The sequence below is a fragment of the Pongo pygmaeus genome, chromosome 5 (assembly GCF_028885625.2).
Source record: "Pongo pygmaeus isolate AG05252 chromosome 5, NHGRI_mPonPyg2-v2.0_pri, whole genome shotgun sequence".
NCBI classification, from domain to species: Eukaryota; Metazoa; Chordata; class Mammalia; order Primates; family Hominidae; genus Pongo; species Pongo pygmaeus.
Window position 1 is genome coordinate 64,691,414 of NC_072378.2, and position 26,786 is coordinate 64,718,199.

A 26,786-nucleotide genomic window follows, 5' to 3' on the forward strand; every position below is an offset into this window, starting at 1 on the left:
TTTAATGTAAGCAGTTACAAATTTGATGAGCTTTTGAATAACATGCCTTGAATTTCTTGAACAACTCTTCATTATGACTTACAAATTATTTGGAATTCACTAGAGTATAGGATTCAATAATATAGCACATAAACAGAAATATAAAGTGTCTTATTTGTACAAAAATGTGATTTTACTGACAGGAAAAATTTACAGATGAGATAAAGTTCAAAAGAGAGGAAGTCAAACACTAAACAACTTATATTTTTGTATTTGAGAGCCATCACTCCATCTCATTAACTAGTTTATGTATTTAGGCATATTTTATTTAAAACTCACTATTTTTCTTACCTAATTCCTCGGTTGGTTCTTGTAAATATTGTCTTTATAAAATTGTTTCTCTACTAAGATTTATAGATATTTTAATAATATGTTCTTATTTGGTATATCCTCTCTTGTGGGTCCAAATTCCTAAGGTCCCTAGGTTATGCTTTCATAAGCAATGGCACCAGTTTAATGAAATGAAACAATTTACCCTCATAGGTAGTCTACTTCTATCAAGTAATATAATAGAATTAAGTCACTGGTTCTTAGACATTAAAAATATATATAGCAAATAATGAATCCAATGGTGCTAAATTCATTTGAATATATTACATCAGGCTATCGGTAAGGAGAGAAATTCAGGTCAGAATGTTATTACTATATGTAGACAGATTCAAGCAAATAAAACTAGAGAATAAAGGTAAGGGACTGTATGGTTAAGAATAAATTGATAAATAATAGATAAAGTTGATATGTCATTTCTGTGTAAGAGATAAAAACAATCTCCTTGATGAGGATGGAGTAAGGAAAACTTTAGGAAAGAGAAATTGAACAAAAAGCAAACAAACCCAAAAATCTTGGAGAATTTGAAAAAGAAGCAATAGAATATTAAAGAGGTTACTGTGTCAATACCTAAGAAAAGATGGAAATAATGTATTGGCAGTAGTGCTGAGACTAGCCACTGTATTTTTAAAGCTTTAAAAAATGTTGGGATTTCCACCAACTGTGGTCAGTAACTGTGACACCTGGGTTTTGATTAATTACTAAAAACCAAAAATTTATGCAAGAGAAAACCAATAATTAATAATTTGATACTATCTAGATGCTAAGCACAATATTTATATTTTAGATACAAGATCTAACTAAACTTCAGAATAATTCTCCTTTTTGTTTTTTACCCAACTACTGCACATGAAAAAATTTAGCTTCAGAAAAGTTAAATGTTTTGGACAAGATTAATAAACAGCAGATATGGGGTGACATTGAAGTCCTTGAACTTAAAAAGAAATATTTTCCCAGCAAATAAAATTTCCTCCACAGGAAAAATAACAATGTTGGTTATGGGATTTTTGTCTCAAAAAAAAAAAAAAGGAAATGTAGAATGATTCAGAAAGTGAGAGAACTAGAAGGATAACAAGGCCCAGTGTTTTTTAGAGTAATGATGAGGTTCTTGGCATTTTTGTGGATGAGTTGCTACATTAAAGTGGTTGTGATTTTCCTTGCAGTTAAGGAGATCAAAAAATTTGAAGGAAGATTTTAAAAACGATGACAAGCTTTGTATTTGAAAAGGAAGACTATCAAGTAGGTGTATCCAACAATTAGTGAGGAGAAAACAAGAAGACAGTAAATGACAAAGCTAAAAGCAGTAGCAAAGCTGATATAAGGTGACACGGAGCTCAAAGAAGAAGCAGATTTTGAATAATATGTGTAAAACAATAGTTTCATAAATGCAATTGTGTAGCTTAGAGGAAGTAATAATGACCCCCATGGGGAATGGTACATGGTAGAATGCATAGCTTTCTATGATTCTATAGCAAACTGCAGAAAGAGAAAAAAGAACGTGCAGTGTGGTAGCCTATCAAAAATAGCTTCAGCAAAATTTCCAACCAAAATTGGTCCTCCAGACCTTTCTCCACCCCTTTATCCTAAATGAGCTTCTATAAAATCCTCAGCAAATATAATATACAGAGAATGACAATGTATGATTTCTGAGGCTAAGTCTTAAAAGTTAACACAGCTCACTCTCTCTATTGAAGCTTATTGTGGAATTTAGTACCGTGTATAAGGAAGCCAATGCCATGTAGAAAGTCAGTATGTAAGTCTTCCAACAGATAGCATCAGCTAACATCTAAGCCAGTGGCTGGCATCAACTTCCAGATTTGTGAGGAAGCAATCTTTAGATAATTCTGGCACCCAGTCTTTGCAATGACAATGATCAGAGCAAAATCAAAATAAAATTGCTGATTTTTGAAAATAAATGTTGTCATTGTTTTAAACCACTTAATTTAGGGTTTGTTTATTACACAGAAACAGATGACCAGTAAAAACTTTGAGAAGTGAAGATGAAAGAGCACTAAGAATTAAAAGTGCTGAAAGAACTGGAAGTGAACAACAGAGGAGGAAAAGTTAGGAAAGAAATGAGAGCTCCTGAGAATGTCAAAAACAAAGAGACTTGCATTTTGGCTGAGGATAAGAAGAAGATAGATCAAAGGCACAGAGAAAAAATATGCTTGCAATATATACTAAAATCCCAGAGTTTCAGCTATTGATAAAAGTCAGATTTTTTCAGACAAAAGTGTTCTATCAGCATTCAAAATAAATTTACTCAGAAAATTATAGTGTCTCTTTTGGGAAAACTAACCACCTCCTAGTCCAAATGTCTATATATATACATATATATAGCACTTAATGGTTATTGTATTTATTTTCTCATAGTTAAAATCATTGAATGCCATCTTTGTATGAAAACATTGTACAGAGTTCAAAACAATAAAAATATACAAGTAGTTCTTGGTTTTGGGTCATAAAAACAAACTATATTAGGTGAGATAAAAGAGCTACTGTTTTTCATTTATTCAATAATAGTTACATTGACTCTTTCTAGCATTGGTCTTTATATATACCCACTGGAACAAAGAGTTTATTAATAATATTTCAAAATTTTAAAATAAACTGAAAATTCAAAATTATAGGCTAAATGTACACATAATGCTGTACTAATACAATTCTGCATGGTCAAGGATATTTATTTGAAAATAATTTTATATTTAGTTAATGATAAGTAGCCAGGTAATTACTTTTCTATGAAACAATTCTGAAAAGTATAAGAAGGCACCATTTTAAAATTAACATCTGGGATTTAATCAGAAAGTCATTGGTCAATAACTGTTTTAAAATAACTGAAATAAAAATCATCTGACATATGTTGTTTACCTTACCTAAAGTATATACTCATTTTATAAATTTTTGTACCCCCTGAAGACAGACAGACAGACAGACAGACACACACACACACACACACACACACACACACACAGAGACAGAGAGAGAGAGAGAGAGAAAGAGAGACATAAGCACTTTTCCCAGCTTTCTCTTCATGGAGTAATTAAATTTATTCCATTTTTAAAATCTTAGACTAAGAAAATAATAAATAAGGAATATTACAGAACTGATTACATGATTTCAGTAAGCCAAAAATGATGTTCGCTCTGTATTTCTTACTGTCTCAATGATATTCTTCATTATACAAGTATAACACCTCTTAAGAGCAATTATTTAAGTAAAATTTTGTCAGGGAGAAGATATGAGGATTACTCTCTTATTAAAAAAAAAAAAAAAAAAAGTAACTTGCCAAAAAAAGGCATGATTGAATTAGAGAAGCTTCCGTTTTTTGTGACCCTGCTCCTGAAGTGAAACCTTGGGTCCTAAACACCAAATGGTGGCTTCATCTGCCATGATGCATGATATTTGTTTTATCAAACAGAATAAACTCTGTTAAAGATGTTCCTTAAAAGCTCCAATTTCAAGTATACCCTGCCATCAGAGTTGGTCTACCATAGATAGACTAACAAATACCAATAGAATAAAATCTAATGCATAAAGGACAGAAAAAGGAATTACATTTTTCCCCAAATTTACAAAATTGATTGCTCATTAAGATATTTATATGTACATCTTAATTAATTCACTTATCTCAGATTATTTTTAAATTTGCTTTTAAACTTCATGGAAAATTCTCCTGAACTGTGGCATAATTTGAGTTCAAAATGTATTAATTATTTCCAAATATCTTGAATCAGGAAATTTTCATTTATTACAAGCCATTTCTAAAATTGCTATTTTTTTTTTTTTTTGAGACAAAGTCTCGCTCTGTCGCCAGGCTGAAGTGCAGTGGTGCGATCTCAGCTCACTGCAACCTCCACCTCCCAGGATCAAGTGATTCTCCTGCCTCAGCCTCCTGAGTAGCTGGGACTACAGGCACGTGCCACCAAGCCCAGCTAATTTTTATATTTGTAGTAGAGACGGGGTTTCGCCATGTTGGCCAGGATGGTCTCGATCTCTTGACCTTGTAATCCACTGGCCTCGGCCTCCCAAAGTGCTGGGATTACAGGCATGAGCCACAGTGCCCAGACTAAAATTGCTTTTAAACCTATACAATAAGAATTTGATTGGGTTATTAAGGTAAGCCTGAACATGATGAAGTAGGTTGTAAAAATTTAGAATTTTTATTCACGCTAATCAAATCAACATTCTAAGAAATCCAGTATGGTATCTATTGAAAGGATGATGACACTTTAATAATTATGGTATTGTGCTTTCATAGCCAGCTTCTGAAACTGTAGTATCACTGAGTATCACAGACAAGATACAATAATAAGGTTACCCACAGAGAAAAGGTAAAATGCCTTGTAAATTTAACTTTCTAGATTTTCACTTTCAAGTTTTCGTACTAAATAAAAGTTGAAGCCATATGTTCAGAAATGTTCCTGTATCTAAAAAATAAGCTTATGGCATTTCCCCATAAAACACATTTCTAAGTCCCAAGATGGAGTAATTAGAGAGATGTTTCTACATGGAGTTCTATAAATTGTCACACCTGTTTAGTTGAACAAAGAATGAAAATATGCAGACTTCAACAGAATTCAAGAACTCATTAAAAGACTTACACTTTACCAGCAGAAATTACTTAATGTAGGAAAAACGTCAGTCATTTTTCAGGCAGTCATGAAGTGATTTTTAAATCACTGAAAATGACAAATTAGAAGTGGAAAATTATCACAATTATATAAGCAGTATTACTGCGATGTACAGAACATCTGCCACCAGTGATAGCCAATTCAACATTCTACAAGGGGAGCCAATTGACGCATTCAATATTACAAGGCTAAAGGCAGTTATTACATTTTTTTCACTTTTAAAACAAAGAAAGCAATCATGTAATTTTCAGTTAGTATAAAAATTGAATACACTCTGCATCAAAAATAAGCAGGTATCATATTTTCCATATGGCCATTTGTAGCAAATCATACATTTCATTTTTAAGAAATGATATATTTTTCAATCTTTTTTCTATGTGTTAATAAAACATGGAGAGAAAGCTGTGATTCTTTTCGTTCTACAAATGGCCATAAGAATGTCAGTACTCAAATATAACTCTGTGATTTCAGACTAAAAAATTGTGTCATACCTATTTTCAAATATGTCTGTCAGAAGAGAATGATAATACTTTGAACTTCTTTTAAGATTAAGAACATCCCCACATCTCATACTCTCCTCATTATCAAACATTTATTCAATACCTTATATGTGCTGTAAAATAGGGCTGTAAATTTGAAACGATCACAGGCTTTGCTGTCAAGAACTTTGCAAATCAGTAGGAGGAGTAAAGGAAGTAGATTTTTGCAGAAGTGAAGGAGAAGAAGAGAGACTTCATTCTAGAGAAAATATAAAATACGAATGACAGCAGAGAAAATATGAATGTATATGGCTTGTTTATGACACAATCACTAAGACTAGTTGATTAGAGCAAATGACTGGTTAAGAAAATATTGAAAAATGCATATAAAAGTAGATAGACATAAATTACATAAACACCTGAATGCCATAAAAAGGATACTGGATTTGGCTATATTCACAAAATGGTGGAAATAAAATTGAATGAGAAGTTGTTATGCCAAACAATAACAAAAGTAGCAAAAGCTAAAATTAATTAAATGTTTACCAAGTATTTTACATGAATTGGTTCATTTAGTCTTAAGAAAAACACATGAAAAATTCTACTCAATTCTATTTCCTCATAAATTCACCCTCTTGACAGTGCTCCATTTACTGGTTTCCTCATCTATATTAGTGAATTTCATTTTTAAACAATTACCAAATTATAGTGAAGTCAGGACCACTTTACAAGAAATTGATCTTCATGCCTAATTATACATAATTGATTTTAGTTAAATATCCCAAATTACTGTTTCTACTTGGAAGGGCCCTGTTTAGAATCACTGAAGAGTTGCTTGTTTCACTGAAAACACAGAAAAATTCTTAAAATTAAAAAGAAAAAGAGAGAGAGAAAGCCACATTGACATTTGCTATTCTGTGTTGGTGGTGTAGCTTTTTTCAGATGAACTCTCTCACTGAAAACTACAAAAATTCTGTATAAAAACACACAGAAATCTGCACAAAGTCCTTTAAGAACGAACAAAACCAGGCAAAAATAGAATGCACGAGTAAACTCAGAAATTTATCCAATGAAATTATCTAATCTGTAGAATACTGAGAGGACCACAAATGGTTGAACTAAAATGAATAGAGCCTCAGTGACCAGTAGGAGAATTCTTAATCTACCATACGTGTAACTGTAGAAGGAAAGGAAAGAGACATTTTGGGAAATAACTCCTTGGCATATATTTGGCAAATATCAAAAAAAGCTGAATTAAAATTCTGGTAGAATTTTTTAAATAAATTGACAAGTGCATTCTAAGATTTATATGTACATGCAAAGGATCTAGAATAGTCAGAACAATCTTAATAAAGACTAAGAAACTGGAAGATTTGTTTTATAGAACCTCAAGTTTGATATAAATATACACTAACCAAGAAACACTAGTATTGGCTAAGGAAAGAAAAATAGACCAATAGAATAGAATAGAGATTACAGAACTAGACATACAGACATACATGTTTAATTTATTTATGATAAGATCTCAAGCAAATCTATGGGTAAAAGAAAGTTGCCACATGGTGATGAACTGTATATCCATATATTAAAAAATTAAACCAACCTTCTATGAAATGCAAAAATTAACTGAGTGGATTATAAACCTAAACAGAGGGCTAAAACTATAAGTCTTCTAGAAGAACGCATTGGATAAATTCTTTGGTATTTTGGAACAGGCAAATGTTTTCTAAAGAAGGCACAAAACATACAAAATGTGTTTTAAAGTGATAAATTTATTTTATTAACATTGAAAACTTTTGCTCATCAAAGTACATGGAAAAAAATTTTAAAGTATCCTGGGTGTGGTGGCTCACACCTGTAATCCTAGCACTTGGGGAGGCCAAGGCGGGTGCATCACGAGGTCAGGAGATGGAGACCATTCCGGCCAACATGGTAAAATCCCGTCTCTACTAAAAATACAAAAAAAAAAAAAAAAAAAAAATTAGTTGTGTGTGGTGGCACGTGCCTGTAGTCCCAGCTACTTGGGAGGCTGAGGCAGGAGAATCGCTTGAACCCAGGAGGCACAAGTTGCAGTGAGCTGAGATCGCGCCACTGCACTCCAGCCTGGTGACAGAGCAAGACTCCATCTCAAATAAGTAAAATTAATTAATTAATTAATTAAAAGGTAAGTCAGAGACAGAAAAAAATATTTGTATTATATGCAGACATGACAAGTGACTTCTATCCAGGACATATACAGTTTTTCTACATATCACTAATAAAAAGACAACTTAAAAATGGCAGAGTGAGTGAGCCATATTGGCTTTCAATGACTACAGGATATTATGGGCCTTATATAAATATACACAGATACTACCACATTATTAAATATTTCATTGACATTTTCATGAATAAACCAGTGAAGCAACATATTATATTGATTTAAGATCAAATCACTGGAGTCAAATAATTCCAAATTATAATTATATTTCTGCCATTTTCTCAAACGGTAAAATAGAGATGAGATTATCTATTTTATTTACTACTTTATGGACTTTCTGATAAAAAGAAAGGTGCATATTAAATAGTAGTTAAAAATAACCAAGGACATAAAATTAGTATACCAAATGGATAGCTGAACCCCCATATTTATTATAGCATTATTCATAATAGTCAGTATATGGAATCAACCTAGATGTCCATCGAGAGATGCTTGGATAAAGAAAATGTGGTCTATATACACAACGGTATACTATTCGGTCATAAAAAGAATGGAATCCTGTCATTCCTGGAAACATGGATAAACCTGTAGGATATTATATTAAGCAAAATAGGTCAGGCACAGAAAGATAAATACGGCATGTTCTCACTCTTATGGGAGAACTAAATAAAATTTGAGCTCATGGAAGTAGTGAGTAGAATTGTGAGTATTAGATGCTGGGAAGGGTAGGGAAAAGGAGGATAGGGACAGTTTGGTTAATGGATACAAAATTATAGCTAGATAGAAGGAATGGTTTATGGTGTTCTACAACATTATAAGGTGAATGTGGTTAACTGTAATTTATTACGTATTTTCAAAAGCTAGAAGGGAATATTCTGAATGTTCACAACACAAAGAAATGATAAATGCTTGAAGTGATGGATAAGTTAATTACTCTGATTTGATCCTTACATATTGTATAGATATATCAAAATATCACTTTGTATCTTATAAATATAATTATTGTCAACCAAAGAAAGCAAAAGGAAAAAATAAGTATTCTATACATTGAACAACAATAAAAAGACATTCAAATTGGCATATATCTGTTTAATAATTTTAGCTAAATTCTATGCTTTATTGAGCATTCAGGTCTTTTCATTTTATAATCAATTTACACTCTCATTTCTCAATACAAGCAATAAAGTTTCATTAGCATCCTGAGATCTCATAATTATCAATAATTACTATTTGTTAAGTGTAGTATACACTACCTTGTTGGTAGACACAAACTATTTTGAGACAATTTTTTGTTGTTGTTTGTGTTTTGTTTTGAGATGGATTCTCGCTCTGTCGCGCGATCTCGGCTCACTGCAAGCTCCGCCTCCCGGGTTCACGCCATTCTCCTGCCTCAGCCTCCCAAGTAGCTGTGACTACAGGTGCCCGCCACCACGCTCGGCTAGTTTTTTGTATTTTTTTTAGGAGAGACGGGGTTTCACGGTGTTAGCCAGGATGGTCTTGATCTCCTGACCTCATGATCCAGCCGCCTCGGCCTCCCAAAGTGCTGGGATTACAGGTGTGAGCCACCGCGCCCAGCCCAATTTTGAGACAATTTATGGTAGGGTGGAGAACACTTGGAAATAATGTTTTGCCAATCAATCTATGGAGGATTCATCACAATGGAAGAAATTAATTGGAAGATTCAGAGGAAGATTCAGTTCTTTATCTGGATGGAATACGGTAGCAGAAGAAATTGTTCATGTTAGTAGTCGATACAGAGCCTTTGCTTTTAAATGTTGTGTTATTGTGGATTGTGCTGTGTTTGGAAATAACAGTCACCATCAATGCTAATAATTATCATAATGACTAGAGAAACAAGAAGAAAAATGCTACAAAATAAAGTTTGACAATGTAAAACTAATAGCAACCCAGAATAAGCTTATATAAACACCTGCCTATTCAATGCCTTAAAATTATTTACATTATTAAATGTGTTAAACATTTGCCATAAATTGTCATTCCAAATTTTATAAATACTAAGCCTTAACATTGACTCTACATGTGTGCTTATAAGCTCATGTAACTCCATTATTTTTTAAAATTCCACTTGTGAGAGCAAGGACTAGTTCAATTCTCTACATGGCAGGGGGTTAGAGATAGGGTTAAATTGACAGAGATTAATTTTCCAAACTCTATCAGAATTGAGTCTGAAAATAGGATTAAAGTTCAATTATTAAAAATGAAGAAAGTTATATCTGATTTAGCTCCTGCCTGCTTTTCTTTCCATGAGCAAAATTCTATTCTTCACAAATTCTACACACTGGTGAGGATTACGCAAATGGAGAAATATGTACTTGACACTGGAAAATATTCTGTCTACCCTCTGATCTAAACTGCTAACTAAATGTCTTACACTATTCTCCACTAGTCAGATTGGATCTCTTGTTATCTGTCCAAAATGGTAGCTGAAGTTACCATCATTGAATGCCATTGCAAAACCTTTTTAACATCACTCATCTTGGATTCAAACATCCCAGCATCCTTATAAACTTTCCCATCTTGAAACTGAATTTGTTTATGGTAGCTTTAACTTAGTCAAACTAAAAACAATTTATTTTCTGACAATCACCTGTTTCTAGGTCAAATTCACACTTGAAAATGTGTCATTAACTAATAATGTATAGCATAATAATTTTAACATTTCCTTGCGTTGATCAAAAACACACATTTAAAAATTTAGCAATAAATCTTATAGTTGTAAAATTTGAATAAATCACTTTCTAATGGATGCATAAATCTTACATAACATTTCAAATTTGGGATTACAATTAAGAATACATTTTCATGTGGTTTTATATTATATTTTAATTCTTAATTTTACTTTTATAATGTTTGAAATTGAAGTTTGACCTTATGGCTAAGGATTCTTATTTATACTCTATTTCACAACACTTGAGATATCTGAAAAATCAAGAATTTGTTTTTCTAAGGGCTCTTAAGTTTTGAAATATGATTGGCATACTCTACACCATATTTATTTGCAGTCTTAATGTAAATTTGCATTAGATGTGGGTTTTTAAACTTCTTTAGGTATGACAACTATAATATTCCAAATGATATGAATTCCAAAATTCTGTTTGGAATGAAATTCAAGAGCAATGAGAACTTGACATAATGGCTAATTTTATAATAATCACTGGTTGATAAGGCATTAGGAATATTAATTTTCTATAGTTTTACTATGGCTCATTAGAACATAATATTGATTATGAATCCAGACTCATATTTCAAATAATATATATTAATATGCACAGTTGATCATGGTAGAAAAATATACATATATTGGTTTCTGAAGAGTTTTGAAGAAACCAATAATAAAATATTAGAAAATATATATGAAATAAAGAGATAGATGGTGTATTAGTTCGCTTTCATGCTGCTGATTAAGACATACCTGAGAATGGGCAATTTGCAAAAGAAAGAGGTTTAATGGCCCCACAGTGCCACGTGGCTGGGAAAGCCTCACAATCCTGGTGGAAGGCAAGGAGGAGCAAGTCACATCTCACAGGGATGGCAGCAAGCAAAGACGGAGAGCTTGTGCAGGGGAACTCCTTTTTTTAAAACCATCGGATCTTGTGAGACTTATTCACTATCATGAGAACAGCATGGGAAAGATGTGCCCCCATGATTCAATTACTTCCTACCGGGTCCCTCCCACAACACGTGGGAATTCAAGATGAGATTTGGGTGAGGACACAGTCAAGCCATATCCAATGGATAGATATAGACATATTTTATACATCTTTTAAATGTGATGCTTCCTGTACACGTTTGGCACAGGCTGTACATCTCAAAATATTGCAAAAAAAAAAAACCTATTATAGTTACCAAACCTTTATAGGGTAATCATTCTAGTTTGCTCAAGATAGCACCAGCTTATGCTCATGGGGTAGAAGACAGAATATTGCTGAAGTATCTCAGTTCTCTCCAAATATTAAAATGCCATTTTTCCTGGATGTTTTAACCAAGTACTATTATTTATGGTTACACTAAAACAAATAGGGATGAGTTTGATAAATCACCACTTGGTATTTTATATTCTGCCATCATCTTTTCCAGGAGTGTGAGATATAGAGTTATACATAAGCAGAAAATTATTTTTAACATGAGGATAATATGGTAATATAACCAGTGATAACACACCTCTCTTTTTCAATGTTTTCCAGATGCAGATTTTATTGTATCAATCATTCAAAGACAGCTTATAGGACTTTGACGACCCAAGCAGACAAAAGTAAGTAATTCCTCCTTATTTCAATTGGTATGCAGAGAAGCTACTAATAATGCTACTCTTCCAGCACAATGTTTCCAGGATGCCAGTGAGCTTGGTCAGTAGAAACCACAGGAAATTATGAGTTATGTCTATGTTATATATGGAGGAAAATTGAGGCTACTAGTTTTGTCATAGGGTTTATAGATAATTGTCTGTATGTTCTTGCTATAGAGGTTTGGTCAATTATTGTGTGGTACAAAACAGTGGTCAGTAAACTATAGCTGTGAGCTGAATAAGGCCTTCCACCTATTTTTGTAAACAAAGTTTTATTGATACAGTGAAATCCACACATTTATGTTTGTCTATGGCTGCTTTCATGCTACAATAGCAGAGTTGAATCATTGTGATAGAGACCATATGGCTCAAGAAGTCTAAAATATTTACTATCTAACTCTTTACAGAAAAATTTGCCAGCCCTTGGTGTAAATCTACAACTATTTACATATTTTACTATGCACTGATGAACATTTCTTATTCTACAATAAATACTTACTTTTTAATAAAACCAAGTTTCGAATTTGTTTCCCTAGAAAATCAATGATGAATATGTAGTTGCCCCTAAACTGCGCCACTATTAATGATCCACTGTAGGATATTAGTGACATTACTGACTGTATACAAACCAGAATGCATACATTATTTGAGCAATCATCAGCATCTACTTTTAAAAATGTTAGTAAATATTTTAGAAGACTGTCTTCTGATGATGAGCTAGGTGCATAAGCAGAAGGTCTTCTTACATATCACTCTGTGAAGCACGTCTTTTCATTTAGATCAAATGACTGTCCCAAAATTATTTTTCTCATTTTTTATTGCAAGTTCCTCTGTGCACACAAAAAGTAAAGTCATAGTTGTCAAAGTGTCATCTCAGCTAGTAGACAACTTCACTTACAGTTAAAAAATGCCAGCTTGGGCTGGGCGTGGTGGCTCACTCCTGTAATTCCAGCACTTTGGGAGGCCAAGGCAAGTGGATCGCTTGAGGACAAAAGTTTGGGACCAGCCTGACCAACATGGCGAAATCCCGTCACTACTAAAAATACAAAAATTAGCCGGCTGTGGTGGCATGCACCTATAATTCCAGCTACTTGGGAGCGTAAGACGGGAGACTCACTGGAGCTTGGGAGGCAGAGGTTGCAGTGAGCTGAGATTCACCACTGCACTCCAACCTGGGTGAAACAGTGAGACTGTCTCAAAAAAAAAAAAAAATGTGATCCATATTAATAAAAGTAGAAACTTCAAATTGATAATCAGTTAATTCCAATAATGGTTTTCTTTTTCCCTCCAATTCATTAAATTAAAATAAAGTTTTGCAAGTTTATTCTGTCAAAGGCAAGACATCTGACAATATTGGTAGTGCTATTGGGAATTTGTGAATTCAGCAAAAAATATTCAAAAATGAAGTTATTGGTTCCTGTGGTGAAATTTTAAATATACATTTTGTTAAGTACGTGGCATAATACATTGTTTTGATCAAATATAGAAAAATGTAGAGCAGAAAATATAGGAAATGTACTGTGGTTCACACATAGTTCATATTTTGTTTCAAATCAGTCATGATATTCACACAACTAAAATAAAAATTGTAGTTGCAAAATTCACAAATAATTTTAAATACTGATAGAGTAATGGAACTAATTTGTTGTGACAAAACTATTATTGAAAAACTTGTAACCTGGCATAATTTGCTTTTTTTCTTGCTTCTTTTCATCAACATTCAAAGTTTAGAAATGTTTAAGTCTCTAAAGAATGACTTTGAAAATGAATCTAAGGGTGCAGGGAAGCTTTGACATTTTAGTAACAGAATGCTTTACATTTAGCTGCATCTTGCTCAAAATCAGTTTCAAAAATTTAATTAAACAGCTAGAAAAATTTAAGTACCAAAGAAATCAGTTTTTGAACATTACAGTAAGTTGAATTTTTTAGATGAAGCATTGAAGTTTATTCCTCCATGATTCAAGAAAGACACTTAGCAAATTTAATAAGATTTCAAAAGTATATAAGATTTTAAATATTATAACAGTGCTTTGGAATAGCTGGGCTTGTGGGAAGCATTTGAGGGGGCTCCTAAATTTCAAGGATAAACTTCATGCTAGAGCATAATGGAAATAAATTGAGAGAGTCAACAACTTTGCAGTGTCTAAATTTAGCCAAACATTCTAAAGAATAATAAATAGAAATCATTTACTTCATGAATATCTTGGAAAATGTTATCTAACAAACTGATTTTGAATAAGTAAAATATAGAACTCGTATAAAAATATTTTATCCTTGAAGAGGTCCTTCACATCCCTTGTAAGTTGTATTCCTAGGTATTTTATGCTCTTTGTAGCAATTGTGAATGGGAGTTCACTCATGATTTGGCTCTGTGTTTGTCTGTTATTGGTATATAGCAATGCTTGTGATTTTTGCACAATGATTTTGTATCCTGAGACTTTGCTGAAGTTCCTTATCAGCTTAAGGAGATTTTGGGCTGAGATGATGGAGTTTTCTAGATATACAATCATGTCATCTGCAAAAAGAGACAATTTGACTTCCTGTCTTCCTATTTGAAAACCTTTATCTCCTTCTCTTGCCTGATTGCCCTGGCCAGAACTTCCAACACTATGTCGAACAGAAGTGGTGAGAGAGGACATCCTTGTCTTGTGCCGGTGTTCAAAGGGAATGCTTCCAGTTTTTGCCCATTCGGTATGATATTGGCTGTGGGTTTGTCATAAATAGCTCTTATTATGTTGAGATACTTTCCATGGATACCTAGTTTATTGAGAGTTTTTAGCATGAAAGGCTGTTGAATTTTGTCAAAGGCCTTTTCTGCATCTATTGAGATAATCATGTGCTTTTTGTCGTTGGTTCTGTTTATGTGATGGATGATGTTTGTTGATTTGTGTATGTTGAACTGGCATTGCATCTCAGGTATGAAGCCGACTTGATCGTGGTAGATAAGCCTTTTGATGTGCTGCTGGATTCTCCTTGCCAGTATTTTACTGAGGATTTTTGCATCAATGTTCATCAGGGATATTGACCTAAAATTCTCTTTTTTTGTTGTGTCTCTGCCAGGCTATGGTATCAGGATGATGCTGGCCTCATAAAATGAGTTAGGAAGGATTCCCTCTTTTTCTATTGATCGGAATAGTTTCAGAAGGAATGGTACCAGCTCCTTTTTGTACTTATGGTAGAATTCGGCTGTGAATCCATCTGGACCTGGACTTTTTTTGGCTGGTAGGCTATTAATTATTGCCTCAATTTCAGAACCTGTTACTGGTCTATTCAGAGATTCAAATTCTTCCTGGTTTAGTCTTGGGAGGGTGTATGTGTCCAGGAATTTATCCATTTCTTCTATATTTTCTAGTTTATTTGCACAGAGTTGTTTATACTATTCTCTGATGGTAGTTTGTATTTCTGTGAGATCGGTGGTGATATCCCCTTTATCATTTTTTATTGCATCCATTTAATTCTTCTCTCTTTTCTTCTTTAGTAGTCTGGCTAGCAGTATATCTATTTTGTTGATCTTTTCAAAAAACCAGCTCCTGGATTCATTGATTTTTTCAAAGTTTTTTGTGTCCCTATCTCCTTCAGTTCTGCTCTGATCTTAGTTATTTCTTGTCTTCTGCTAGCTTTTGAATGTGTTTGCTCTTGCTTCTCTAGTTCTTTTAATTGTGATGTTAGGGTGTCGATTTTAGATCTCTCCTGCTTTCTCTTGTGGGCATTTAGTGCTATAAATTTCCCTCTACACACTGCTTTAAATGTGTCCCAGAGATTCTGGTACGTTGTGTCTTTGTTCTCATTGGTTTCAAAGAACATCTTTATTTCTGCCTTCATTTTGGGAAGGACCTCTTCAAGGAAAACTACAAACCACTGTTCAAAGAAATAAGAGAGGACACAAACACACGGAAAAACATTCCATGCTCATGGATAGGAAGAATCAATATCTTGAAAATGGCCTTACTGCCCAAAGTAATTTATAGATTAAATGTTATCCCCATCAAGCTACCACTGACTTTCTTCACAGAATTGGAAAAATCTACTATAAACTTCATAGGGAACCAAAAAAGAGCCCACATAGCCAAGACAATCCTAGGCAAGAGAACAAAGCTGGAGGCATCACGCTACCTAACTTCAAATTTTACTACAAGGCTACAGTAACCAAAACAGCATGGTACTGGTACCAAAACAGATATATAGACCAATGGAACAGAATGGAGACCTCAGAAATAACACCACACATCTACCACCATCTGATCTTCGACAAACCTGACACACACAAGCAGTGGGGAAAAGATTCCCTATTTAAGAAATGGTGTTGGGAAAACTGGCTAGCCATATGCTGAAAACTAAAACTGGACCCCTTCCTTACTCCTCATACAAAAATCAACTCAAGATGGATCAAAGACTTAAACATAAGACCTGGAATCATAAAAATCCTAGAAGAAAACCTGGGCAATACCATTCAGGACATAGGCATGGGCAAAGACTTCATGTCTGAAACACCAAAAGCAATGGCAACAAAAGCCAAAATTGACAAATGGGATCTAACTAAACTAAAGAGTTTCCACACAGCAAAAGAAATTGTCATCAGAGTGAACAGGTAACCTACAGAATGGTAGAGAAATTTTGCAATCTATCCATCTGACAAAGGGCTAATATCCAGAATCTACAAAGAACTTACAAATTTACAAGAAAAAAGCAAGCAACCCAATCAAAAAATGGGCAAAGGACATGAACAGACACTTCGCAAAAGAATACCTTTATGCAGCCAACAGATATATGAAAAAATGCTCATCATCACTGGTCATTAGAGAAATGCAAATCAAAGCCACAATGAGATACCATCTTACGCCATTTAGAATGGTGATCATTAAAAAGTCAGGAAACAACAGATGCTAGAGAGGTTGTGGAAAAATAGGAATGCTTTTACGTTGTTGGTGGGAGTATAAATTCGTTTAACCATTGTGGAATACAGTGTGGTGATTCCTCAAGGATCTAGAACTAGAAATACCATTTGACCCAGCAATCCCATTGCTGGGCATATACCCAAAGGATTATAATCATTCTATGATAAAGACACATGCACACGTATGTTTATTGCAGCACAATTCACAATAGCAAAGACTTGGAACCAACCCAAATGTCCATCAATGATAGACTGGATAAAGAAAATGTGGCACATATACACCATGGAATGCTATGCAGCCATAAAAAAAAAAGGATGATTTCATGTCCTTTGTAGGGACATGGATGAAGCTGGAAACCATCATTCTCAGCAAACTATCGCAAGATCAGTAAACCAGACGCTGGAAGTTCTCAGTCATTAGTGGGAGTTGAACAATGAGAACACATGGACACAGGGAGGGGAACATCACACATTGGGGCCTGTTGGGGGTGGGGGGCTAGGGGAGGGATAGCATTAGGAGAAATACCTAATATAGGTGACGGGTTGATGGGTGAGCAAACCACCACGGCACATGGCATAACTATGTAACAAAATTGCCCATCCTTCACATGTAACCCAGAACTTAAAGTGTAATTTAAAAATATATATTTTATCTGCATATTTTATATCAAAAAAAGATTTAATAATATCTTCCTTTAGCAGACTTTTTTTAAAGAAATTAACAGAAACCTCAACATGTGTTCAGTGAAAATGTCCATAATTTAAAATTTAGTGGTTAAGAAGTGTCAAAGACATGAACAATTTCAAATTCATTGGTCATAAATGCAAGTCTGAAGAAAGATGTAAGTAATTTTATGGTGAAAAGCATGTGAACTGTTGTTCAGACTCTTCTTATGCTATAAAACATTTAGCACTAGTATGATTTAATTGTATTAACCAAATTGATTTATTAAACTTTACCATAAAAGAGTTCAGTATATATAACTTCTAAAATTGTATTTTTCAATAATATAGGAAATATTTCCCATTTAATTTGAAATACATAGACAAAATTAAAGTTATTTGTGTATATGTATGTATATATATGCATTTTTTTACCTGAAAATTGCTCATCACATTCACAAATGAAACTATTTGAAGTAATGTTGCTGCAGTTTCCATGGAAACAGACATGTGGTTGACATTGGCCAATTATTTCTGAGCAATTCTTTCCTATAACAATGAAAAAAAGTTTTTTTTACATTGCATATCAATATTGTAACCATCAGTTTTCCCTCAATTCTTTAATAATGAAAATATCAAATTCTGACAAATGTAATTTCAGTTATGAAACCATGTTATATGATGATGCATTTAAATTGAAATAAAAATTAATTTTGATACTTCACATAAGTTTTTCATCTTCTGACCCCAGACTATAATATCTAAATATTTTTTCTGGCTAGTAGTATTTGAGCTTTATTTAATTTACATAATATTTTAAAATTTTAATTGTATTTTCATGATAGATAATATTCATATATTTAAGTACCAGTTTTTCAACATACACTGATAGTATTGCAGTGATAATTTACAAAATGACACATTCAAATGTGTATTGTTTCTCAGACTTACCCCCTAGCCAAGGGAACAATTCAAAAGGAGAAATGGCTGCCTGGATTCTCAGAATATGTGCACAAACTTCCAAATTCAACACTTCTTTGCACTTGCTGGCATATCAAATTTTCCAAATTTCACTTACACATACTATTGTGATCCTACTATATCAGTTATATATATATATATATATATATATATATATGTATATACACATAGCCTTCCATAACATACTCATTCTATGCATATTTAATCATCTTATAATACCCTAGTAGAGGAATGTGCCTTGAAAATCCCAGGGCATAGCAAGTGGACAAATGTTGTTACAAACCAACTGCATGTAATATGGCAATATGTTTTTTTCCCCAGTTTAATTAAGCCCTTAATTTAATTTATGAGCAGTTTTTGCCATTATCACTGATGTCTTTCAAATTCCTTATATACTGACATTGCTGCCTCACTAATGCAGAAGTCTTTTTGCTTCATTTGCCTCCAAGCAACCCTAAATGTAATGAAAACATAAATAATGAAAATATAAATAAAAATCATTGTGCTTCAAAAGGTTTTCCAAACATAACAACTAAATTAACAGTATAATGCTCAATAGGCCACACCCTAATTAAAACTTAGTGAGTTTTATGAGCTAAATTGTGCCCACCCACCCCCGCCAAATTCATATGTTGAAGTCCTAACCCTCAGCATCACAGAGTATCTGTATTTGGAGATAATATCTTTAGAGAAGTAAGCAATTAAGGTTAAATATAAGGTCAGCAGGGTGCATCCTAATACAATGTGACTGGTGTGCTTTCAAGAGGAGAACATTTACACACAGATACATACAGAGAAATGACAATGTAAAGACACAGGGAGAAGACAGCAGTCTATGGACCAAGCAAAGAGATCTCAGAAGAAACCATATCTGCCAATCTTTGACTTTTGGCATCTAAAACTGTGAGAAAATAAGTTTCTGTTTAAGCCATCCAGTCTATGGTACTTTGCTATGACCGCTCTAGCAAACTAATGCAGTAAGCATTCTCAATTGTTTTGACAATTCTACATATTTCATTATCTTCTTTGATTTTTAAAATTGAAGTAATTATTTATAATTAAAGTGGCAAACGGAGTATTCTTAATGTTATAAAAATAAGTAAGCATTATTTAGATATTTTATAGTGCTCAAAGCTTAATGATTTAAAGCATCTATGGCTGTAAGAAAGAAAGAGAAAAGAAAGAAAGAATGAAAGAAAGAAAGAAAGAAAGAGAAAGGAAGGAAGGAAGCAAAGAAGGAAAGAAGGAAGGAAATCGAGTAGGAAGCAAACCATTCTATGCAGTTATAATAAAACCACTAAAATAATATCCCATGAACTATGAATGCATACACGCAAATTCATATTCTGACACATGGTAGAAATTTTCTGGCCAAATGTTCTTTAAAACTCTTTGGACAGGTGAAAATGGATGCTTTAAAGACTGTCTATTAAATTGCTTTACCATTCACTCCAAATCAGCAATTTGAGTGTTTTCACATTTTCTCTAGTCTGCCTTAACTTTAATCACCTGATAAACCCCAGCGGAAAGAAGAGGTATAACTTGCACCTTCTATCACCAATGCCAGTACAGTCAAATGAGAATTTGATCCACGTTATAGAGACAATATATTCAGTGGCTATTATTGGTATTAACTTCTATAATGATCTTGGTATTGAGCTATCAAGTTCAAAGTGACTATTTGAAAGATTGGATTAGGTGAATTTTACAGCCTACAATGGCTTATTGAGGTCTTCTATTATATCTTTTTATTTTATTTTATTTTTTGAGACAGAGTCTCACTTCATCACCCAGGCTGGAATGCAATGGCGCGATCTCAGCTCACTACAAACTCTACCTCCTGGTTTAAGGGATTCTTCCGCCTCAGCCTCCCGAGTAGCTGGGATTACTGGCACCCGCCATTATGCCCGGCTAAGTTTTGTATTTTTGTAGAGATGGGGTTTCACCATGTTGGCCAGGCTGGTCTTGAACTCCTTACCTCAGGTGATCCGCCCGCCTCGGCCTCCCAAAGTGCTGGGATTACAGGCGTGAGCCGCCTCCAAGTCGGCTCCCGTTACATCTTATCACACAGCCTCTTTAAACTTGGCTCCAATGGAGTCAGCCTCAGGCACAGGGGAGAAGGAATCCCCCTAAAGCCTGCCTAACAAAATTACAGTTAAATCCCTGCAGGTGATCTGCTCTAGACATACCTCTGCTCTAACCTTCCTTCCTCTTTTATGACCAAAATACATACCAATCTGCTGTTTTCCTATACTATTATTATCAGCCGTGTCAAATATTTCTCTTTGTTAGATCATCGTGGTCTTCTTTTACTTGTAACTCTCCATGCCAGGTCTGTCAAACCCTCAAATAAATTCTTTCACAAGTTTCCAAGCTTTAAATGTTCCCTACATTTTTTCAATCTTTCTCCTCACTTTCCTCCGATGACCCCAGATTCCTCTAGTATATTCTCAAATAGAGAGAGTTCTATTCCCTTCAAACTTCACTTTAGCCTCAGGCAGCATCGTTTACATTTTTTTAGATTGCCTTTCCTCTGGCTTAATTACTCACCAAACATCTTTTTACAACCTTTTCTGATTATTGCCTCTTATTGAGCTTATTACAACCCATTATTAATTATAATATCTTCTTTCCATCCTTGTCACTATCAGCTATAAACCACCATTTGGATGCCATACCAACATCCATTTAAAACATTGCTCTTGGCTCACAATTATCTGTTCCTCTCCAATTCAACCAAGCAGCTTCAATGGCTTCCCTTCAAGCATAGTTCCCTAACTTCCTCTACTGAGATGCATACTTCATTTTCAAGTTATCACCTATCTAAATACCGTAATACTGGGAATTCATTCAGTGACTAAAAGCTTTTATATTATTCTGATAATCTTATGTTTTAATGTACGAGACATTAAGAATGGGTGTTGGGAAAGATGTAAATATAGATATTTCACTATTAAACATGTTTCTAAGAGCCCTCTTTCAGTTAAGCAAAAAGCTTATTTTGGAGGATCCTTGATAGGATTTGTATAGGTCCAGAATCTAAATTTAGCCAAATCTAAGGAATCTATTAAATTTTTTATTTTTTTGTTTATTTTATTTTTATTTTTATTTTTTGTGAGATGGAGTCTAGCTCTTTTGCCCAGGCTGGACTGCAGTGGCGCTATCTCGGCTCACTGCAAGCTCCTCCTCCCAGGTTCACGCCATTCTCCTGCCTCAGCCTCCCGAGTAGCTGGGACTACAGGCGCCTGCCACCACGCCCGGCTAATTTTTTTGTTGTATTTTTAGTAGAGACAGGGTTTCACCGTGTTAGCCAGGATGGTCTCGATCTCCTGACCTCGTGATCCACCCACCTCGGCCTCCCAAAGTGCTGGGATTACAGGCATGAGCCACGGCGTTTAAAATATACTTTGATTTCTGTTAAGTAACAGTTTATAAATGCACTGTGTTTCTCTATTTTAATAAAATTATATATTTTAAACAATCTTACCTGTAAATGGTGGGTGACAGACACATTCATATCCTTGCCCATCCCAATTTTCTCTTTTATTAATGCAACTGCCATTATTTTTACATGGTTTAAAAGAACATGCATCAAGTTCCTGGCAGTATTTTCCAGAAAATGGAGGGTGGCAATGGCAGCTATATGTCTTGCTCCAAGCTTCACTAAGACATTTACCATGACCAGAGCAAAATTCTGAACTCAGAGATTCCTGGCAGAACTGCTGTTTCACTGTCACATTTAGTCGAAGTCCCAGTGGACAAGGTGATGGACCACTTGCCATAACTGTGATAAAATAATGTGTCCCAACACTCAGCCACTTAGAATTAACAGTGTGCATTCCTTTTAGTCTGCAACCAAAAAGTAACTGATCTTCCGTTGTGGTATTTTGCACACAGCCAATGAAAGATGTTTCAGAAACATTCATCAAATTTATTTCTGGAAATTGAAGAGATGGTTCAGAAGAAATTACAAGGATGTCTCCTAATTGAATTTGCAAAGGGCAAATCTGGGGAACAGCTTGATTGCCTGAAGTATCTATTTTAGTGTTTACACCCAAAAACCAGCAATCTCTGTAGAAGTCCAAGCAGATGTTTTCTGTTAGTGTCCAATTTACCACATATGATGAGGGTTGTGGATGCCATTCTTCCACCGATTGCCGTCTACATGTTTTTCCATTTATGAAAGAGCTGTGAAAAACCATCAGGCTCAGAATGATGATTGATTTGTCAGTCATTTTCGTGTAACTGTATTTTACAGTTTATCGTAAAGAATTGCTGCAAAATGGTGTTTTAAGTATTGCTGGAAATTTCCAAGCAAAGTTGTTGTTAGGGATTCCTGGGAATTGGAATTGGCCTTTTTTCTACCCCCAAAGTAGCTTTGATGACAATGTGCTTTGATGGAGAAACAGGAATTCAAATGTTGTAAATATTCCTTTAAACAGAAAAAAATATATATTGTTAGTGAAGTTTTCCCTAAATTAATAATATAGAAAATGCTAGCTCTTTCTGTAGATTTCATAAGAGCCTACACTGCAAAGATAGTGTCACCAGCAGCTGGGGACCTTCTTTGGGAAAGAAGGCCAAGAAAAACATGATCAAGATATGTTGATCTGGTCAAGCTTTATATAGTCACCTGATTCTGAAAAGTTCTGATTTCATGACATAATTAAGCCAGCAACTTACTGCGGTCTTCTGTGTTTTCTCTTTACACCGAGCTTCAATCTAATCAAAACACAGCACAGCCAAGATTCTTTTACAGATGGTTTCAATTTTCTTGGGAGATAAGCATTCCTCTTCTGATTAGTTTTCAAAAAACACCTTTAAAACATAGAAGAGTAAAAATCATTTAAATATATTTTCATGTAATATTTTATATAAAAATAAGCTTTAAAATGCCTGATAGTGATAACCATGTTCCTTTTATGATAATCCAGAGGATGGAAACTCCCATATGTATGTAAAATTCTGTTGTGCAAATGACTAAACCTAGAATGAGTCTTCATCGACTTCTGTAGGAATGGTGGAAGGTGCCAGATAAAGAGGGAAAAGAAAGTCAAAAAGCAGTAATGAAAAGATTATAAATATAAGTAAAATGGTAGTAACTGAAAGGAGGGGTCAGCCCATCAGTTCTATTGTTCCAGAGGGCAAGAAAACATAAAGGATTTCTGAGTTTAATATGTTGACCTATTTTTTTAAAAAAGGTAACTACCAATTATTGAAGGTTTTCTCTGTACAAATCATTCTACTACTTGATTAACAAATAAACTGCAGTCCTCACAATTAAACTCAAATTTTGAGAGGAAAGGTAAATGACGTTAGTGAAAAAAACGTGTTCTTTGGATCTCAGTTATGTTATTCATTTGTTTAATGTCCTTAGGCAACCTGAGATTTAATTCTCTCCACTTTCAAACAGGCACACCAGGGAGAAATACACCTAATTAACAAGGTAGTATTGAAGATGGAATGACTACATAAACATATATGAGTCACTCAATAAATAGTAGCTTTTATTTTTGTTATTGTACAGTTTCATCCAGCAGGTAAGTGGTATATGTTGGATTAAAATTCAGATTTGTCAGATTCAAAATATCGGCATTTTCTACTGTACCATAAAGATCAATTAAATGTTGTTAAAATAAATTATGTTATGCCATTATATAATTTATTTGTTAATTCATATCAAATATGGTAAGTCTAACATCTTAATGGGTCTTTTAGATCAGGCAGAAATCAAATTTCAATTATAAATTACCTCTTTGCAATTTCAGTTCTACATATTATAAGTCTATGAAATATAAATTCATGTGACAAATAACACAAATATGCATATAGAAAGATAAAATACAACTTCTACATAATTAAATGTTCTACATAATCATGTCAATTTCAAATATATTAATCACCTTGTTAATTTTATAGATTTAAATTATCAATCTTGCTAAAGGTTTAAAAAAATAATTCAAACAGGTATATTTGAGCTCAATCTATGTGCAAGGCAATATGCTCAGTACCAGGATTCATCAATAATCAGTTGGAATAAGGTATCAATGGAAGGAATTAAGAACTCAATGAAGGAGACAGATCATTAGACAAGCAACATCATCAAATTGCTATCAACAAAATAGTCTAACGGTCTATGAGACATGTAGCAAGGACATTATTTAGTCCAATCCAGGAAACAAAATCTAAGCTAAAATGATAAAATGGAATCACCTGGGAAAATTGCCAAAGGAAAAATGTTCCAGGAGAGAGCATCTATATCTAAAGATTTTGAGGTGAATGTGACACTGGATGCCTTTAAGGAAGTAAGAGAAGTGGAGCTTTCTCATCAAAGAGGGAAAAGGAATTACAATTAAAGATAAGCACTCGATTTAGGACGAGATTATATCAAGAAGGAGCAGCCATTCTCAGTAAAGGAGCTCATATTTTATTCGAGAGCAATGAAGAGCTTCTTGAAGATTTCATATAGATGATTAACAAAATAAATAAATAAATAAATCCTCACTTAACTTTGTCCATATGTTCTTGGAAACTATGACTTCAAGCAAAACAACATATGACAAAATCAATTTTGTTCTCTCTTCAATGTTATAATGAAAAGACAGAGAAGGAAAAGATGTTGAGGACCAACATGTTGTGTGTCATTTTGCTTAAAGTCACAATTTTGAAGAACCTGTCAACTACATTGAGACCTCACTATAATTTAATAGCATTAGTCTAGTTTCAAGGTGAGGAATATATTGGTGAGTGCAATTAAAAGAATTCAGACACTTGTGGAGGAGAAAACAACGCTAATGTAGTGAAACAATAATGAAGACTGATTAGTACAGAGGCAATACAAATATAACACTCATGGAGTCCATAAATACTGAAATGGTAGACTTACTACATCTCCAAGGCTGTTGACCTAAAGAAAGAGAAGAAAATCCAGGAAGACCAGTTGGAGCAATAAGACAGCAAGGAAGAGGGGAGAAGTCTGATTCACTTATGCATACACTCAGTTTAAAGTCTATCTGAGTGATTTCTAGCACAAGTGTTCAGAAATCACAAGAGAGAAAGTGAGGTTTTAGAGAAAGCTATGAATCACTAGGCAATATTGAAATACTTTTGTACCTGTAAATCACAAATTTACAGTAGTAGCAACCTGCACAGGTGTATTATTTTCCCAGTAGCTTGGTTGAAAAGGATCACTAAAGATTAAATAGCAAATGAGTTAAACACAGTCACAAATTTATTTCCAAATGTAAATGCAAGGAAACAAATTACATTTGCATTGAAGCAAAATTAGGCCTATGTGACATTTTTAGACTGACTGCAGATGTGAGCTCACATTATTGTGGGGCTAATCCCATGGTTCTTGAGCACGCTGGGTCTCTAATTATTGTGCATTTATGTTTTCAAAGAGAAAGTGGCTTGATGCATTGCATTTCCGCCTTGTGAAAATTTAAATAAATGAAAATAGCAGCAAAGGAAAAAAAAACACTAACAGAAAAACATCTATGAAGTCACTGTATATCTATACATGCTGAATACAAAATGCTTTGGATTTTATTGGGAACTAGAGTAATATAAACATTATAAATCTGAAAAAGGTGATGTAATTTTGACCCAAAAGGTATGATGTTATGTGTCTCAGCTTTTCATTTATAAAGACATTCTTCAAACCCTGTCAAAATAGCAAGCCAAATGGTATTCTCCTCTATTCTAAACGCACATATTGATTAAAATCAGGAAGTAATTTTATCCCAGGTGATATTACCATTAACATCTTATAAATTTTTGAGCCAAGAAGTCCAGAACCCAGAACTATGATGGAGCCATTGACAGCATTGCACATAATTACAACCATAACATCACTTGACAGGTTACATTACCAGAAAAATATTTCACAGGAAAATATGTGTAATTTCAGAACTGTATGAACTGTATCACTTTTATAGTAGCTTTGTAGTTAGGTTATTCTAACAAATAAAGTCCAACTTAAATTCAGTAGTTAAGAAAACATGAACAATATTTCTTCCTTTCACAAACAGCTGTCATCTTAAATGACATCTTTTAAAAAAACAAGGTAACAGGTTTAAACAAATAAATTTTATATAAGCCAAAAAATAATTTGAATAGAACATGCTCATTATAATAGTTGGCATATAATAGGCATTCAATTAAAGACAGTTGAGTAGAGATTGGAGATGATGGATGTAATTTATTTCTATTTGCACTCAATAGACAATATTAAGAACTGTGGAAGCCTTTAATAAGCTTG

The 26,786-nt window shown here is 33.8% G+C and overlaps 1 protein-coding gene across 1 annotated transcript in view; it reads right to left on the reverse strand.

Annotated features, from left to right (window-relative positions):
- Positions 1-26,786, reverse strand: part of LOC134739729 (protein eyes shut homolog) — a 351,486-nt gene that overhangs the window by 147,757 nt on the left and 176,943 nt on the right. Inside the window, exons 4-6 of the mRNA XM_063666301.1 lie at positions 23,207-23,341; positions 22,011-22,955; positions 17,978-18,091 (exon numbers count right to left, since the gene is read on the reverse strand). Of these exons, the coding sequence (XP_063522371.1) occupies positions 17,978-18,091; positions 22,011-22,758 (862 nt within the window). The 5' untranslated portion in view covers positions 22,759-22,955; positions 23,207-23,341. The remainder of the gene's footprint in view (positions 1-17,977; positions 18,092-22,010; positions 22,956-23,206; positions 23,342-26,786) is intronic.